This window comes from Seriola aureovittata, chromosome 12 (genome assembly GCF_021018895.1).
Source record: "Seriola aureovittata isolate HTS-2021-v1 ecotype China chromosome 12, ASM2101889v1, whole genome shotgun sequence".
NCBI classification, from domain to species: domain Eukaryota; kingdom Metazoa; phylum Chordata; class Actinopteri; order Carangiformes; family Carangidae; genus Seriola; species Seriola aureovittata.
In genome coordinates, this window is record NC_079375.1 from 20549865 (window position 1) to 20567720 (window position 17856).

The following is a 17856-nucleotide window of genomic DNA, read 5'->3' on the forward strand; positions in this document are numbered from 1 at the left end:
TTACAAGTCACTACCTGCTGCATGTTCTTTACTGTGGCTGGCTGCAATAACACGCAGGTACTCTTCACTCACACACTAAAGGGAGATCTACTTCCTGCGCATGTATTCATGCATGTTTTTGGGTTGTTTTAGAATCAGTCGGCTAGTGTGCATTTTTCTCTGAGCTTACGCCGGTGCAGTGTGCCTTTGTTTCTCCTATATTTACATTGCATTATATGTTTTTCTCAGTGTTCTCATTTTGTTAGGTAACATTTCTTGGTGGAAGTTATTTTTCACAGTTATTTTTTACAATAGTTTCAACCTATTTTGCTTTTAAAAAGTGGTGGGGACAATATCGGCCATTTCAAAAAGTGGTGGGGATATTTCCCCGGTGTAAAGGACACCTCAAAGGACTCCGAGGACTTCTATGACATGAACGGGCATCAAACCCCCCTGGTAGAATCATCAGAATAAATGATTAACAAATATATCTGGTTCTTTGATAAAAGGTTGCCGCTACAAAGGGAGAAGTTAACTACGACTCCCTAGATGCACTTCAGCAAGAAAACATCCAATCAACAAGCTTTAAACTGTGGATTTATATGAATTTTGGATGAATTCAGAAACTGCAGCGACTGTTTCGCACACCTAACGGGCCTGGGTAATGGGTAGTGTAGCATTTTGAATCTCCCACCATGCCAGACTGACAGATAAAATATTATTCCTCAAAAACAAATTATAATTAAAACTGTTTGCCAAAGGAGAGTCCCATGTTTCCATGTCCAGAAACATTGACAATATCATTAAATTGGAATATGAAATGGGGGAAAACCGCTCTCAGAGCAAAAAGGTTGGTTAGTCAAACCAACCAAGCAACGGACAGTCTGACATTGCCGTCCCGTGAGCCATGTTGTTATTTTGGTTAAAAAATATTAAGACAGATTCATTGTTTTACACCCTGACACACTTAAAGCTGCAGAGGAAAGTGATACGTCACATCAGCAGTGAGCCACACTGGCTGCTGTCATCTGATTCTCATATAAAGCTTCACGTCAACCCAGTGTAACGGCCAACCCCACAACGCATATACTGGAGGTCTGCCATGCACACCCACATGAATGGCATTTAAGAAGGATGAAAAGGAGTAAATGCAGTGAAATGCTGACAACATCGGCCCCAGAGGAGAAGGCTCCAGGTGGGGTTGTCGGAGCGTGGAGCTCCTTCCCACTGTACCTCCTCCAGGAGACATAACATGGCTGGGTGAACTCCCCTGTGCGGGGCCCTCATTCTGTCTGTGTCACATCCCATTTGTAATGCTCACGATAGGACACACACACACACACACAACTCCGAATCACCATTGTTTTGTTTTTTTTTTCTGAGATGTTCCTCAGATGGATTCCAGCTGTGTAAAAGTCTACCACAGAAGAAGACGCTGTATGTGCGCGTGTGAGAGTGAGTGGGTTTACATGTGTACAGTGCACATCTAAGGGATTAATGTTCAGTAAGTGATAGCCCTGCCATCTACAGTACAGTAATATTACCTGTTTTTATTCAGCATCACACTTCCCATTAGGATTCCATAAAGCATTATTACTGCGTATGTCACTCTCCATCTCTGCTGCTATTACTCACTACTATTATTTCCTGGCTTTCTGTCTAACAGCTTACCTTCTCCTCCTGTCAATTTCCCCTTCAGCCCACCCTCACGCACAAGCCTAACATTTTAAAAACTCTCCTAATTAAAGCAGAAAGTCATTCCAAGCAGATGGCATGAGATGGCCTGGGTAATTATTGCCGAGTGAACCATGGCCCCTGCAGACCTTGAGTGAAATGAGTAGCGAGCTCAGTCGGATTGGGTAAGAAGCTCAGACGACGTGGGCACATCTGGACCCTCAGAGGCCATTTAATGGATCAACCTGAGATTTTCAAGGTCTTCGTCATGTGATCAACTAAAGCCTTAAACGCGGTCTTAATCTGCACATACTGCAGCGCCTTATGTGCTCAGCACTGCCCTCATCTCTGCTTTTGTTCATCTCAAGGGAGTCAGATTAATCAACACAATATTAAAACCCATGCAGGGATTTGGGTGTATAGGAATGGAGGGTTTTGTTTGGGAAGTAAAAATGTTCAACTTGGCCCTGAATAAGAATTTTAATGTGCTGTATCATCTTCCAGGATTTAGTAGGGAAGATCTTATGAATCTCATTATTCTGTAGAGGAAGGTGTTGTGCCTTTAAAACTCGTACTGCAGGGTCTCTCTCCTTTTGTTCCGCCACACCTACTTACATGAGTGATAAATGGGTTTTGAAGATACGCATGCAAAATGTGAAAAGGAATGTGATGTTTTGTTTTGTTTTTTTAAATGCGAGCACACCACTAATGAGTTTATAGACTTGTGGGAGGTGTTGGTTAAAAGGATCACAATCCTCCTTTACCCTGTCATCATCCGGCTTCACCTTCTAACAAAGGCCCACCATCCCGCTCTCTAATGAAGACACAAGTGGCACTTAAGCTGCTAAAAAATAACAATCAAAAATGTGTTGTTTTTTTTTGTAGTGGCAACTTAGACAAGGGACTGGGTATTAGAGAAACAAGTGACCCATGTGTGAAGGAACAAAAGGAGGAGAAGGGAGTGTTTGTCTCAGTAGTGAAATGGGGTCAGTTCATTACGTTCTGCAGGAAAGGCGAGAAAGAATGTTAATTTAGATTTTTGAAGTGAAATGTAACAAGGGCCGATTGTGAAAACACATTTACCGCTGGAACACACGTCCTATTAGAGCGGCGCTGCGAGACATTTCATAAACTCTTTTCACACCGTCAACAAGCCGAGATGAGCCGTTATTGGTTTGACTTTGTTACTCTGACACGGGAGATAATTGAGAATGGGGCAATTAAACAAGATTTAGAATTAGACACAAGTAGGTTTATAATCTGAGTGCTTCTCGTTGGCAGGATACCCCGCTGGGCTGCAGCAACGAGACCACAGCACAGATAACTCTGTAGGTGACCCGTACTGTAAATGTGAGAATTAGATTTCAGTGGGATTTAATGCATTTTGAAAAAGAGCCAAAGAGAGAGAGTTAAATCTCTCTAAACAGTCCAGTCTTTACTGTCAAGCTGCCATTATTGAGATGAGATGTGGTTTGTGGTGATTAAAATACCACAATACTCATCTAGGTTCGACAGAAGGATTGTAAAGGACAGAGCAAGAACACACAAGGATTGTGGAGAGCAGTGGTTCCCAACCTGTGGGTATTGCAAGTGGGCCAAGAAATCATTTGTAAAACTTTATAATTTTGGTGAAATAATGTAATTATATATATATATAATTATATTTGAAAAAAATTCAAATGTTTAAAAACTCCTCTTTCACTGTGATGAGTCACTGTGGAGAAAAATTGCTCTGAGAGCTCTGTGGGGTTGGAAGTGGGCCGCCAACATTTTTGAGATTTTCAAGTGGGTGATGAGTTGGAAAAGGTTGTGACCAGCTGTTGTAGAGACGCAAATTAAACATTGTTGCAGCAGCCAAATGTAAATGTGATCTTAAGTTCGAGCGATACGGACATTTACTTTTTAACTCGTTAGTTTCGTACTAAACCTCCCACTTTGTTCAGCTGCACCATCTCTACAGTTTAACTAAGAGAGTGAAAGTGCGTTTCATCAAGTGCAGCATTGAAATATTTTGGGAGAGAAGCAGCTACTAACTAATGATGGAAATGAATGAGTTTTACGATTGGCTTTTTCATTAAAAAAAGAAAGTAATATGTGTGAACTAAATACTGTAACATTCTTTACAACTTGTCTGTTATCTCAAATAAATCAACAATCATTAATCGATTGCTTCTGTTGTACTTGGATGAGGATTTAAAGCTGGATCACACACAAACATGGTGTTTTCTAAAATGTCAAAAAAGAATCGTCTGTTGACGGATGAAGGGCTGAGACCAGCTGACACGAGGCACAATGCAAATACGACACAATGATGTCGGTCGTTTACAGTTTTCAACCACGTCTTCTTTTGCACATTGACCGTAATCAGTCGAGTCAAACTGTCTTGTTTCTCCTGGTTTCATTGTATCCGCGTCTGAAATCAAGCCTACGCCCGTGGAATGGAATGAAAAGCGATATGTGCCGTAGCCGACTGAGGACACCCCCGAACTCCACCGCCTGTTTTGAAATGAGTCGGAGTTAGCGGTGAGAGCGGCGTGAGCTGAGCACAGCAGAGAGAGGCTCAGCTCGCTCTCTCTCCTTACAGCCCCTCAGCTAAGCTTAAGATCCCCTCGCATCTCTAAACGCTATATCTAATTTGAAGCATCAGAGCCAAGATGGGGGCAGCTTAGGAGCAGTTGTGGCGGTGTAACGGCACCGGAGGGCCCAGCCGAAGGCCTTTTAGCCAGTGATTTATTAGTCCGTACTGCGGGTCCCTCCTGGAGAACCAGACTGAGGAAAATGAATGGCTCTGACCTCTGCCTGCTTCTGGGCGCTCTGGCTGAGCTTAGTTGCTACAGGTGGACGGTGTGTTTGTTTGTTTTTATATATGTGTGTGTGTGTTTCATGACTCTTTGAACACAGCAGGTTGGAGAGATTTCGGGTAGCAAGCGTGATAATCTCAGGGCTGTTGTGTGTAAGTTTTGCTCACACTCAGGTTTCCTCTTATCGCTTAAACAAGCCTTTTCCTGACATGTTTTTGATTTTCTAAACCTTAGCACACTTGACATGTTTATCAGCCCGTGGCCTTGCTGGCTAGCTTGTAGCTCTCTGCGGTAAACAGGTTTGCGAAGTAAAGGGTTTAACCTCCCCGAGCCTGCAGTGTTCGGCAATCAGCATCCATTTCACTGCTCTGTGATGGAAAACCTGGAGCAGAGATTAGACTGTTTTTTGGAGACCAGCACATGGAGGGAGGGGAGGCAGACGGGGTGGGGGGCGGGGGGCAGACAGCACAATGAATAAGAGTCAAGAAAATAGGGAAAGTGGAGATAATTAGTGAGGCATATCAGGAGAAAGGGAGCACTGGTGAGGGCTGCAGAGAAATAATGTGAGCGGTGATGAGTCTGATCTCCTCTGATGAGGGCAATGATTGCTGGGATTCAGATAATGGGACCAGTTTCATGACGGAGCTTAAACCCGACCGCAGACCGACAATGCTCTCGCGCTGTCTTTAACTTCCTGTTCTCACTCTTGTTATTCTCTCTCTCTGTGCTTTTTTTTTTCTTCTTCTTTCTCTCGCTCCCTGAGCAGCCAGGAAAACCTGCGCCCCTGCAGAGTTCGCCTGTTTAAACGGCCAGTGTGTCCCGGGACGCTGGCGCTGCGACGGGGAGCCGGAGTGTCCCGATGGCTCTGACGAGGCCGAGGAGACCTGCAGTAAGTGAAGCCACTCAGCTGCTCACATCAAGGACATCTTAGAACCATATTTGAAGTTTTTCTTAATACGACAGCAAAGACACACAGGGCGAGAAATGAAAACGGTTTATCCAGATTATCTGAACCAGTGGTTCTCAATCTAAGGGGTCACAAGATGAATCCAAACGGCCGTGAAAGGGTTACTTATTTATATTTGACAATATTGTTTCTCCTCTCTATCTTTTAACACAAAGAGTTATTTCACTTATTTTCTGTTTTTTATATTTGGCTTGTTTTGCCTTTTCTTGTTTTACTGATATGTGATTTCAAATTATTTTGTTTACCTCAAGAAGTCTAACGCCCACTTTGTGGAGGCTAATGAGGATCCAAATAAAGAATAAAGATCACCGGGAGCGCAAATGAGAGAAACTAAATTCACCTTCCTAAAATGATGATTATTTTTCAGACTTTTCAGGCTTCCAAAAATACATGCTGCCGAGCCGATGGGGTTCCTATAGTAAATGTTGCATCGCATTAAGAGGACACAAGCAAAAGAAAATGAAAATTTAAACTAATTTATTTGAAAGGAAAACCAAAAGTGAATAGACCCATACTGTCAGTTATAATCCCGTCCTGCACAGGAACATTTTGAAACCATGCTAAGTACAGTAGGTCAGAGTTGAGTCTGCACAAAGTCTGGTAGATGTTTGAAAAGAAGTAGTTTCACTAAAACCTGCATGTTCTGTCTGTCTGCCTGTCCCACTGGACTTTGTGTCACTACATCACCAGGTCTCAGCAATTAACCTGCTCAATCAGGAATTACAACGAAAACAAGCCGGGCTGAATGAAATTTCCCTTTTAAGGTTTTTCCAAGTTGTGTTTATTTTTGAGCGTCTGATCGTCTCATTGATCTCAACTGTTACAGCCAGTCGGATTCTCTACACTAAGAGAAAAAAGGAGAAGCTGTGGCTGGGTGATTGCGTTGCTGTCTTTGCGTGTTACATCTGGATATGCGGTCGCACCATCAAGTCAGTCATTTTAGACCAGATTTAATTTGACTCTCCAAGAAGCTGTTCAGGTGGCTAATTTCCCTTGTTATCTCAGCTCTGGCGGCAGTTCAGCCGCCTCCGTCGCCTGCCTCCAATCGCCTGCCTCCGATCGCCCACGCACTTCCATTCTCAATGCTGTCTGATGGCGAGTGCAAGAAAGGCCTCCATTACTTCTCTGCCAAGCTGTTAGAGCTGAGGATCTCTGGCTGGCTCACTTTTAGCCGGTGCCAGTCTAGTGCACCCACACACTGAGTCCCTGATTTGGGGGGGGGGGGGGGGGTGGGGCAAGGAGAGTTGATGTCTCCACAACCAAGCAGGGACACATGAGTGGGAGGCTTGAACCAATTATTAATTGTTTTCTGTCTTTCTTAAATGCTAATTTCTCTGTCTCCCCTGGCTCCTGGTTTCTCTCTGGGGGTTACAGATATCAGACAGAGCTGAAGGCACCACACCGATAAATAATGACGTCTTAGGGAAAAGCAGAGAGCATCCACACATTACAGCCCTATCAGGTCTTCATATCATACATCAGGTTGTAAGTGCGGCGAGATCTGCAACATACAAGGGACCAAAAGTACAGGAGGGTTAAGTGCTCAATTAAAAACATGAACTGCGACTCTCAGCTAAACCAACTGTGTGTGGCAGCAACAAATATTCTGTGGCTTAACTTTATCTTTCAAAAGGAATTAAATTTTATCGATAATTTACCGCGGGGCTTTTCTGAGCGGAGACTGACCTCTTATATCTCGTCCTCACAAACGTCAGAGAAAGATTTCCAGTCAGCATTATTTTTTAATTCTACAAAATATTTGAAATATAGAGATTTGGATAAACATATTCTTGCGATGAGTGACGATCCCACAAGAGCAAACAGCTTTTCTACCAAAAGTGGAACAGTTTTGTTTATTTCACACAAGGGATTTCTGATTTTCTTTCTTCTCCATGAGCTCTTCTAACTGGTTTGCAGAGGGCGGGGCGAAGTTAGAAAAAGGTGATGTCATAGAGATGGAGATTAGTTTAGCTTTTGAGTGCTAAATTATTCATTAATGATATGTGAATAGGTGTTTTTTTCTTCTTTTTTTTCCACTTTTATTGTTACCATGAATATTTAACTTTATTGAGAAATACTAAGGATTTGAAGCCAGTTTTTTTTTAAAGGTTTTGCAGGATCTGTAAACACAACGAGATGCACAACTGAATAAAGTTTCACCTACACCAAAGCCAACAAAAAACAATCAAGCCAAACCCATTAGCCCATGCTAGCATTGTGGTGATGTGTGCACAACAACAATGCTGATATTAAGCCAACTAGCGATAGCAACATTCGCAGAACAAATTCATAATATTGGTAACAGCAAGTTAGCTAAAGTTGTCATGCCGACTGTAGCCGGTTACTAATGACAACAGACATGTAACATTATGTAGACATCAAGTTACTTACATCCAAGAGAAGAAAAGCCTGTTCCGAGTCAAGATGCAGCATTTTAGCAGCTCGTGCGGTTCTCCATCTCAGTAAAACCAGACCAGTATTGGCTCTGTGGTTGGACTGGGAAAGAAATTGAGCCTCGGATTTATCTGCTGGGGCCGGCTCCTATGAATCACACTCAATTCACTCCAATAAAGACACTGACGGTTTAAAAACTTTATGGATATTCGAACATTTCACCAAATAAAAAGAGCCAAAATCTGGTAAATAATGAACCATTTATGACGTGCAAGAATGGGGACATATAATTTTACAATAATAATGTCTTGTCAGAGTTTCCAGATGTAATAGAGCAACGATATTGTGCAACCTGTTTGAAAATAATATGTTTGTGCTCCAGCCACAATATCCTACTTTGATCTTTAAAGTCTTTTTTTTTAAAGTTGCTGTGGGAGGGAATTAAAATGCATCCAGCCGAGCGGGAAATGAATCAAGAAAAAACCAAATGAATCTTTCAGAGGATATTCATTCTAGTTTTGTTACATTTTATTGGCTGTGGGTGTGTGGGTCGGTTCGATGAATAATGTAGCAGCCAAGCTAAGCTTCTAATGTCACCCCCAGAAAGTTGAGTGCAAGGAGGGGGACATGAAGGGACCTCTGAAGGATAACAAGTTTATATTGGAAATCCAATTAAAGATAAATGAAGGAGGGATTCATCTCTTGGCTGCAGAATAAAGAGAAAGAGATCTGGGCTGAGAAGAAAGCCATTTATATGGAAATCCCTTATGTATTCACATGATGTTGTAATAAAAAATTCCTGAACACCAACACTGAAAAATGTTGGGGTTTCTGCTGACTTTGATGCAGTCTGTCAGAAACACGTGGTTCTGTTTTGAATCGATGATCTTTTCAGGTGTAGATTGATACGTTATCTGCTGTGCTGCGGGCAGAACAGAAACATTTATGTCCTCTTCCTCCTTCCTCCTAAAAATCAAACTATAAATACAGGTAGTCCTCACCCTGCAGCACGTATCCCTCCTGATTACGTGCTCAAACGAGAAGTGTCAGACCGAGGCTGTATCCTGAACACAGGGATTGCTAATGAGATCCACTTCATCACAGCTGTCTTTCTGTTTGAGTGGATCCAACTGTGTCATAATCACACTGAAGAGAAGAGAGAAGTGAGAGAGAGAAAAATAAAACGGATAACTCAAGGATGGACATTGTGCGAATACGCACACAGTATCTTAAGCAACAGCAACCAGCCTGCTCGTGACTGGCTCTCTCTCATCATCTGTCTCATTAACCTCATTTCACTGGTAAATTACCTGTGTGTGGCAGCCACTTGGTGGGATTACACAACTATAATGAGAACTGTACATCTGTCGGTGAAAACCTCTTGCCGTGCCATATTTTTCTGATTAGGCTGAGGCAGACGCCACAAGAAAAAAACCAAAAAAACCCCAAAAAAACAACCTGACATGCAGATTTTAGCATTTCCACTCTGAAGTGGCACCAGCATTAGCATGTTGCTGAACACCCCAATCCCATGCAACACTTCACTTTGAAATCAAAAGCCTCCAAGCTTCAGATTTATCAGCTAAACTTTGCTAAAGTGGCGCTTGTTTTTCCGTCTTAACAACGGAAGTGCTAAGGTGGAATTTCACACAGCCTGCATCCAATCTTTAACGTGACAGTCTGCGATGAGTCTGGCATTATGTAAATAGCAGCGACCGGTGACTGCACGACTGTTTTACACGGGCTAATTACGTGTAGCGCAGCGTACACCTTAATGCATCATGCTCCAGTTATGCTAAAGCCTGATAAGCCATGATGTCGCCTCTCACGTGCAGTAGTTCATTCAGTTTGCCCCCCCCCCCCTTCCCTAACTCTCCTGTACTTTCTGTCTGTTTCACTTTAACATGTGCACAAACATACAGTACACACTCACATTTGCACACACACACACTCACTTACACACTCAGCGAAGGCATTTTGAACCCAGTCCTGCAGACATCTGTGCCACAATCATTCTGGCTCACTGAGTGGATTCTCAATTACACGCTGGAGTAGCGTTACACTGCCGTATTAAGAATTCAAATTTGGGCCACACTGAGTGAGTTACTTGTGAGCGCTGAAAAATGAATGACTCTTTGGAGAAACATGAAGTGCCAGGGCTCGTCATTTTGCTATCAGATTAATGTGTAATCAAGGAGGGAAGCGGGCCACCGCGGCCGGCAGCTTCTCTGCTCCCCGGCCAAAGCGGTGACATTTTGTATGTGCTCTTAGATGCCCCGAGTCACTTTTGAGGATTACCAAGAGGAAGGGTGAGTGTGAGCTACTTGACGCTTTCTGACAAAATTGCTGAGTTCAGCTCAGTTCTGCGTGTCAGCTTGTGCTCTGTGCTTTTGAATTCATTTTCTAGGGGCTGACAGGCGTGAGGAAACTTCACAGTGTTTCCTCTTCCTTAAGAAGTCTTTCATTATATGAGGACATAACCCTGGATTGATGTACACTTGGAAGTATATGAACTATTAAAAAAAAAAAAAAGATGGAGCTATTCATTTAATTGTACCTCCAGTTTGGTCTTTAAAGTGTTATATAATTTGCAGCGGATTATAGATCTATCCCTGAAAGGGGTTTGATGAAAACTTCATTCAGTAAACTTCCATTGGGCTTCAAGCCTCTTTGAGCGTTTTTTGGGGGGGGGGTTAATAATAAAGCCTGACTTTTTTTATTGACTTTATAATGGGGAAGATTTTCTTTGTAAAGACGTTTGTGTTGCACATACACTCTATTCTACATTTTACTGCTGTATGTGTTTAATCCTTTGGATTTCCTTCCCTGTGGGGATGTGGATTGTGAAGTGAGGGGAACAGTATGCAGGTAAACTTCCTGCACGCTGTTTATACTGACTGTCATACAATAAGAAACACACACACTGAGACCACTGCTGTACATGTATAGTGTATTTGCTGTGTGGCTCATATGTATAGTGTTCGCAATCTTTTTCTTCCTGTTTCCTGTTGTTGCGTAATAAATTCTCGATGTGGGTTTAACCTCACAACCAGGTTCTTCTGCAAGTTGTACATTTTCAAAAAAGTTGCTGACAAATCAGTTAATAAGACTGATGTTGATTGCAGACAGGTGTCTCATTAAAAACAAATGAAATCATGCACAGTAATTAAAAAATGGGATGTCATGGTGGCTCAGTGCTGCTCCCCAACAGCAAGAAGGTCCTGAGTTTGAATCCACCAACTTCCTAGTTTAGTGTGGATGGTTTTCTGACCCTGTGATAGACTGGACCCATCGCCTCGTGTCTGCAGGGATTTGAAACCAAAATACATAAAAAATATTTTAAACTGCCGATATATCAGTCTGCTGTTATTCAGCTAATGAGCCTCAGATGCAGCACTTGGTAATAACCACATGACACAGTACATTACCTGCTAATGCACTTTGCTCAAAATAACAATTTCCCATCTTGTAGTTTGCAGCGAGCCAGTGTGTTTCTCCACTGCAGCAGATCTATAATTCAGACAGGAGGACACGGCCACGCTGAAACGCTTTAATGAAGCAATGAATCTGAGTATGACTCATGTTATCGGAGAGTTTTGTACCTTTTTAGATCTGAGGACACCGTCGGAACGACAACACGGACACACACAGGTGTAGTTGTTTGGGAACATGCCTGCGGTACAGAGACATCAAAGCTTTGCCGTTGGAATAGAGAGACCAGGGTTGCTCAGAAAATAGGTCCGTGAGACGTCGGGATATGGGTCCTTCAGTGTCGAACAGTGACATGTTTGGAAGTGGAGGCAGCTACATAGAGAAGTCGGGCTGTCACGAAATGCTGAGCGCACAGATTCATGTCTAAAGAGCTGTCACTGTCCGATTGAAGGCTGAATCTCCATCGTACAAAATCCATTAGCAATTGATGGCTGCAAAATAGACATTAATTTATATTAATAGGTTGCAAATTATTGCTTCCATGCCAAGCTACAGTGTAGTGTTACATTCATTATGATGCTCTATCAGATCAACAATGTTTTTCAGCTGCACAGTGCTTATTCGGTTGTTCACAGTATTATATCACATGTGTGGTGACAATTGACAACAAAGCCTCTCCACCTCTTCACTGAAAGCCAAGTTTAGGGCAAAAGGTCATCAGCGATAACGAGGTCAACTGTGATGATCAAATAAAGTAATAATCCCCAAGAGGCTTTGGTTCACAGAGATTCTTAGAGCGGGGAAAGTTGTTAGGCACAGTGGTAAGTGTTTTATATGCTTTTATAAATGATGACTTCATATGCAATGCAATAATTTACTGATAGCAAATAATCATTCTTCCACCAAGCAATGTAGTTCTTCTGTGACATTTCGCAGAACGGTTGCCAAGTAACACGCAGCACACAAATGCTTATAGACTGGGGCAATTATTAACATTTATGTGGATATCGCCATTAATGGTGTGTTTTCGAAGATGTTAGCACTCGAGTTAGCTCTCCTGCTAGCACCGCAGGGGTGTTACAGGGTGTTACAGGGTGCTACAAGTGCGTTTTTATTGTGCGGTGTAAGAAGGATGGATATTCCTCCAGCGTCTCTCATTGTAGCTTTGGCGCCGGGGAGATTGGAGGAATGATTCACATTTATGCCACTATTTACGACATGATTTCTCTTGCCTCCAGGCCAGCGTCGGAGAGTTTTTGTACGGTGGCGCTTCACGAGCCGTGGTTGATGTAGATTTGTCTCTGTGCTTTACAAAGCCGAGGAAGTTCACCCCCATCGGCTGTCTAGTATTCTCAATGTTGGGAGAAAGAAAACAAACGTTTCCGTCATGTTGCAGTCACATTACAACCACATATGTATCTACTATCAATCACTTATTATGCTGACTTTCCCCGGGCTGTTGTCGCTTACCAGCAATATCACAGCATCACTTCACATATTGTATTTTAATAGTGATGTAACGCAGGTAGAGTGTTTTATAATGGCAGCCCGTCAGAATCAAGGATCCGAAATATCCCTTTCATAATGAAAAGTAAAGCTGATACACCATTGTACTGATGAGATGAAGACTGCCTTGGGTATAAACGGATTAACTGCCAAAACGCCACGGCGGAGATGAATCCTCATTTTTCACTCTGATGGTAAACAACAGCGACAAAGTCAGTTTGTCTCTGAGTAATTGTTTTTTATTAAGTCGCCTCCTTCTCAAGCAAAAATCCGATTACCTGTGTCTTTATGAAATCTGCAGGTTTCGCTAATCAATAGCTGTCATAAGAAGCAGCGACGGGGCTCCCGCTTTGTCGCAGTCGAGCTCTGTCTCTTTGTTTGGATTCGGGAGGAAACTGCGCTCACGCTTCATTAAAGAGTCATCAGTTAAAAGGACAGGACAGCAGCTCGCCCTCCGCTTGGTGGATTCAGATTGTGCTCGGGTCTGCACTTCCACCTGCCTCTCCTCCTTCATCTCTTTCCACTCAGTATGGATGGCCTTGATTTTGCTTTAGGATAAGAAGCTTAAAGGTCAGGCAGCAGTCTGTCTCACCGTCCCTTCTCCTCTATCCAGTATCTCGCTCTTGGCGTTTCTCCATTCTTACGAATTCCCTTTCTTCTTCTTTTTTTTCTTTTTTTTTTCCTGTTCCGCTCTCTGTCTCACCCTTTCTTTCATTTTCTCTGCCTCTTTCTTGTTGTCTGTCATGTCCTTTTTGGACCTATGATAGTTGGAATTCATTCAGGCAGCATCTTATTTCCACTTTCAAAGAATCCACCTCCTCGCCTCGTTCGTCTCAGACATCGTCTAAGAAATGCTTCTTCCTCTCTGACCAGCCAGTCTGTCGTCTGGTTCTCTGACGACTCTCAGTTGTAATCATTCATTGTAGCTCATCCTCGTCTTTAGTTTCCTCAGTTAGTTCCTTTATTAAGCTTGTTTTCTCACTTGACAGTCGTGTCTCGAAAGAAGTGACAAATTTTTCACTGATTAGTCACAATTTAGCACTGACGCAGGCGACATCAAAGACTGTCACGCATCCTAAATTAATGTCTCTTTTTTGCCTCGGTAATACTTTCAAAACTTCCTAACACACGAAAGAGAAACAGTAGGAATGAAAAATCGTTTTCATAACTCGTTCATGAATATAAGCTATGAGGGAAATGACTTGCCAGAGGTGGCAGGTGGAAGTGTGTGAAGTGTGTGAGATCACTCCACTTATCTCTTACCACCCTGCTGTTTTACGCACTTCACTGATGTGAACAGTGGCACAATATTTTAGTTGGTACGACTGAATGTTGAGTGACATATTGTGAATTACATTAAGCGTTTGTTCTCTGGCCTCACACTGTGGACTGTAAAGTGATTGTAGGGAACTTGCAGGACACAGAAATACTGAACAATGTCTCACTGCGTCTGAGATGTTCTTTGCTGTAGAAACAACCTCTGAAAGCCGCAGTGGGTGGTGCTTTTTTTTTTTAATGTGGGGTCAGGGCCCCCGCTGCATCAGCCATTCTCAGTGCTTGGTCTCCCCAGGCACCAGCTGCCTCTCCAGCCTCCTCTCCCCACATCTCCCGTGTCACCCCTCCATGCTGCAGGGGTCAGTAACATTGAGGCAGCAATGAAGGGCTGAAAAATCTGCCTTCATAAACAGTGTAATGGTTGTTGCCTATGAGTGGTCACCTCAACTTCGCCCGCCCACTTTGCCTTTCAACTGCTGGTTGATGACATCTAACTCTTTCATTAGAGTTCACCGTCTTATTATAAGTCATTAATAAATGTATTAAATGTAATACATGCATCCTGGTTGTCTAGCAGTTGATATCCCGTTCAGTCCGAGTTGGGGACCTTCATTGCACGTCTCTCGCTCCCTCTGTTTCCTGTCTGTATCTGTTACTGTGACAAAATGCCAAATAATGATAAATAAAAAGTTAAAATAGAGTTAAATGAGCTTCATAAACAAATATTTGTTTATGGTATCATAATGTGTGTTTTTAATTTGCTTTGATGAATGACGCCATGTATAACACTGAAACTGTGAATTTCATATTGGTCAGAAATCAATACATTTTTGAAAAAAACTAAATGAATATCAACCAATATATATTTATCTGATTTTTAAACTCTCAAATAATATATATGATATTGATATTAACACCCAACCATGGATTTTAATCAGGATATACTCGTTTACAAAGCAAATTAACATCGTTATTCTGACTTTGAAGAAAAGTTTTTCTTTTTACAATATACCTGTAAATAAGTGCATTGCACTTCAACCTGAACTGAATTTACACTGTAGTAAAAAAATACAAGAAACAAACATACATTTCTACAATAACATGCATTTTAACGGAAAAACCTTTCGACCCAGGATAAAAGCACCACAAATGAAAGCTAAAACACATCCTACTATTCAAGCCTAATTGTATTTGAATATACTGTATACAGTTGCTCATTTAATAATTAAAGCCCACTGCATATTGGATTTACATTAGCTAGAACAGAATTCAATTTTAGCCTAAGTGCAGCATTGTAATAAATGTATTTCCATTTGAACAGATGTGCTTTGCATGGAAATATGGCTCAGGAGACATTCTCCCTGTCTGCTCCAATTACCCACAATACAGTTTACAGCTAACATTGCTGGTGACAGCATCAGATATTCTGTTCTAACCTCATAAATGGGATTCATTATGGAGTTTGTTCTCGTTCATCTCGTTACAAATGATCCTCCTGTGACACTGTTCATCAGCCGTATCGAAGCCGTGTCACTGAGCCCACATGACTGTCAGAAGTTAACCTTGACATGCAACTGTAAAGGGTAGTGATATTAAAACTTACTTTTACATTATGTGCGTGCCAAAGACTGTGGAGAAGCTCAAATTAAAAAAATATGTTATATATTAAAAGAATATGTCCATGTAGAGTCAGATATAATCTGTGAATGCAATTTAGGGTGTGTGAAAGCTAGTTAGCAAGCAAAAAAACTAATGCTAAAGCTATAGCATTAGCTTAAAAAAATGGTTGCATTAGATTGCTCAAGGTAGTCTAATGGATTAATGGTTAAAAAGTTTAACTAAAAAGTAACGTTCAAATGGTGAAAGAGTTTGCTATAATTCATGGATAAATAAATGAAACAGAAAGCTCAAAGTAGCCAGTGGATAAACAGTTGAAATAGTTAGTGTTGGATAAATGGTGAAATAGCCAAAAGAAGTATAAATACAAACTTGCATCAACATCAAACATTTACATTAATACAACAATATACACTTTTGTATAATTGACGCGGTTAAATAGCAGCAATTATAAATGATTTTAAAATTCACAACAAATTGACAAGGTGGTACACGTGTGACAAAAAAGGCTGGGAATCATTCAAAATATACTTAATCATAATTAAGAAAAAAATGAAATAATCAAACCTTTAAATGATTCGCCATGCATGCTGACCCTTTGATGTAATTCTGGGAGGCTTAAGGCTGCACTGTAAGCAAAGTATAATGTATAATTAACAACATGCTTCATATTAAACGCAGTGTAATCTGGATCAAACGCACCCTCTGCCAACTAGAGCAGATTGGCAGGGAAACAGAGAAAGGGGGGGGGGGCTCTTTTGCTCTACAGCCAACTGTGCATTTGCTGTATTTCATGATCTTTCTGCACGTCTCTTTAGATGCAGCCCAGACAGTAAAATCAATTGGCCAGAGTGTTGGAGTCTTGGTTGAGTTTTAACTGCATCGTGGGGGTGACAGAAATCCAGTCCAGTGGTGTCTTTGTTTTGTTTTGTTTTTTTGTTGCCGCCTTTACGGGACCATAAAACCACTGCAGTAATCTCCCTATCTCTTCTATCTCTACCCACAGGCAAACAGACGTGCCCTCCGGAGAAATTTGACTGTGGGGGATCCACCAACAAGTGTGTCTCGTTGTCATGGAGATGTGATGGGGAGAAGGACTGCGAGAACGGGGCAGACGAGGAGGACTGCGCTTCTGGTGAGTTTCTCGGCATCAGTTCTCTACTGTGATGGAAATAAACGAAACACAGGAGCCTTTGTTTTTCTGCTGGTTTCACTTCTGCGTTTCAGCGCTAACTGTATTTCAACAGGGTATTTTAGTTCAAATAGTGGCAACGACAGATGCAGCAGCAGTGAACGACTTGACGAGGCTTGAAGTCAGAGGAATAAGGAGAAATCACATTCCTCCTTTTTTTATTTTATTTTATTTTATTTTATAGGGTTTCATCCTCTCTGAGCTCGCTTATCATCCAGGGGCTTAAGACATTAAAGCACAGTAGGAAACACTCAATATAATTAGAGGGATTTGAAGTGAGTTTTGATTTAAGCCAGCTGCAACAACCAGGTCCTCTTTGATGTGCAATGTTTTTTTGTTGTTTTTTTCTGGAGGAGAATATCAGATATTTCTGACGATGTTTAAATGCTTCTGTCATCACATTTTGAACCTTGAGTCTTTAGCCTTTCCACTGCAGGGCCCCTCAGAACCATCAAAAATGACATCACCTCACATACAGCCAATCAGACAACTCAACCGTGCGGCTGCCCCCCCCCCCCCCCCCCCCCCCCCCCCCCCAACCCCTGCAGGGACTATCCTTGCCCTACTTCTGAGGAGCCGTGAAGAATCGGCTCCTTCTTTTCTCTCTCCCTTGCCTCTTCACGTCAAGAAAAATTGATTGAGGCAACAGAGCTCTAGGGGGTGTGGCGCTTAGACTTTGAAGATTGTGCAAAATGGCACGTGGCGGCAAACGCACAGGGGGAGAGAAAAAAGCCATCTCGTTATTATCCTTTCTAAATGATGTTATTTTTTTCAGGCATCTGTTCCTTTCAGTTGTTTGCGTGTGGGTGGGTGTTGAGATTGTGACTGCATGGCATCCAACCAACTCATGTTTATTTGTTAAGAATATACTCGATTTTGAGTTTTTATTTCGAGAAGGAACCAAATTTATTTGGCGTTTAATAAAGAAAAATAGTCTGTTTGAATAGATATTTACTCACTTCTCCTTGAAAGTGCTTTTCTGTGGTCTAAGGGCATTTTCTCGAATTCTATATTATTTC

The 17856-nt window shown here is 41.9% G+C and overlaps 1 protein-coding gene across 3 annotated transcripts in view; it reads left to right on the forward strand.

The window, feature by feature from the left end:
* Nucleotides 1–17856, forward strand: part of LOC130179043 (low-density lipoprotein receptor-related protein 8-like) — a 78781-nt gene that overhangs the window by 22469 nt on the left and 38456 nt on the right. For all 3 annotated transcript variants that reach the window (XM_056391753.1, XM_056391755.1, XM_056391754.1), the window contains exons 3-4: nt 5221–5343; nt 16652–16780. In XM_056391753.1, coding sequence (XP_056247728.1) covers nt 5221–5343; nt 16652–16780 — 252 coding nt within the window. The remainder of the gene's footprint in view (nt 1–5220; nt 5344–16651; nt 16781–17856) is intronic.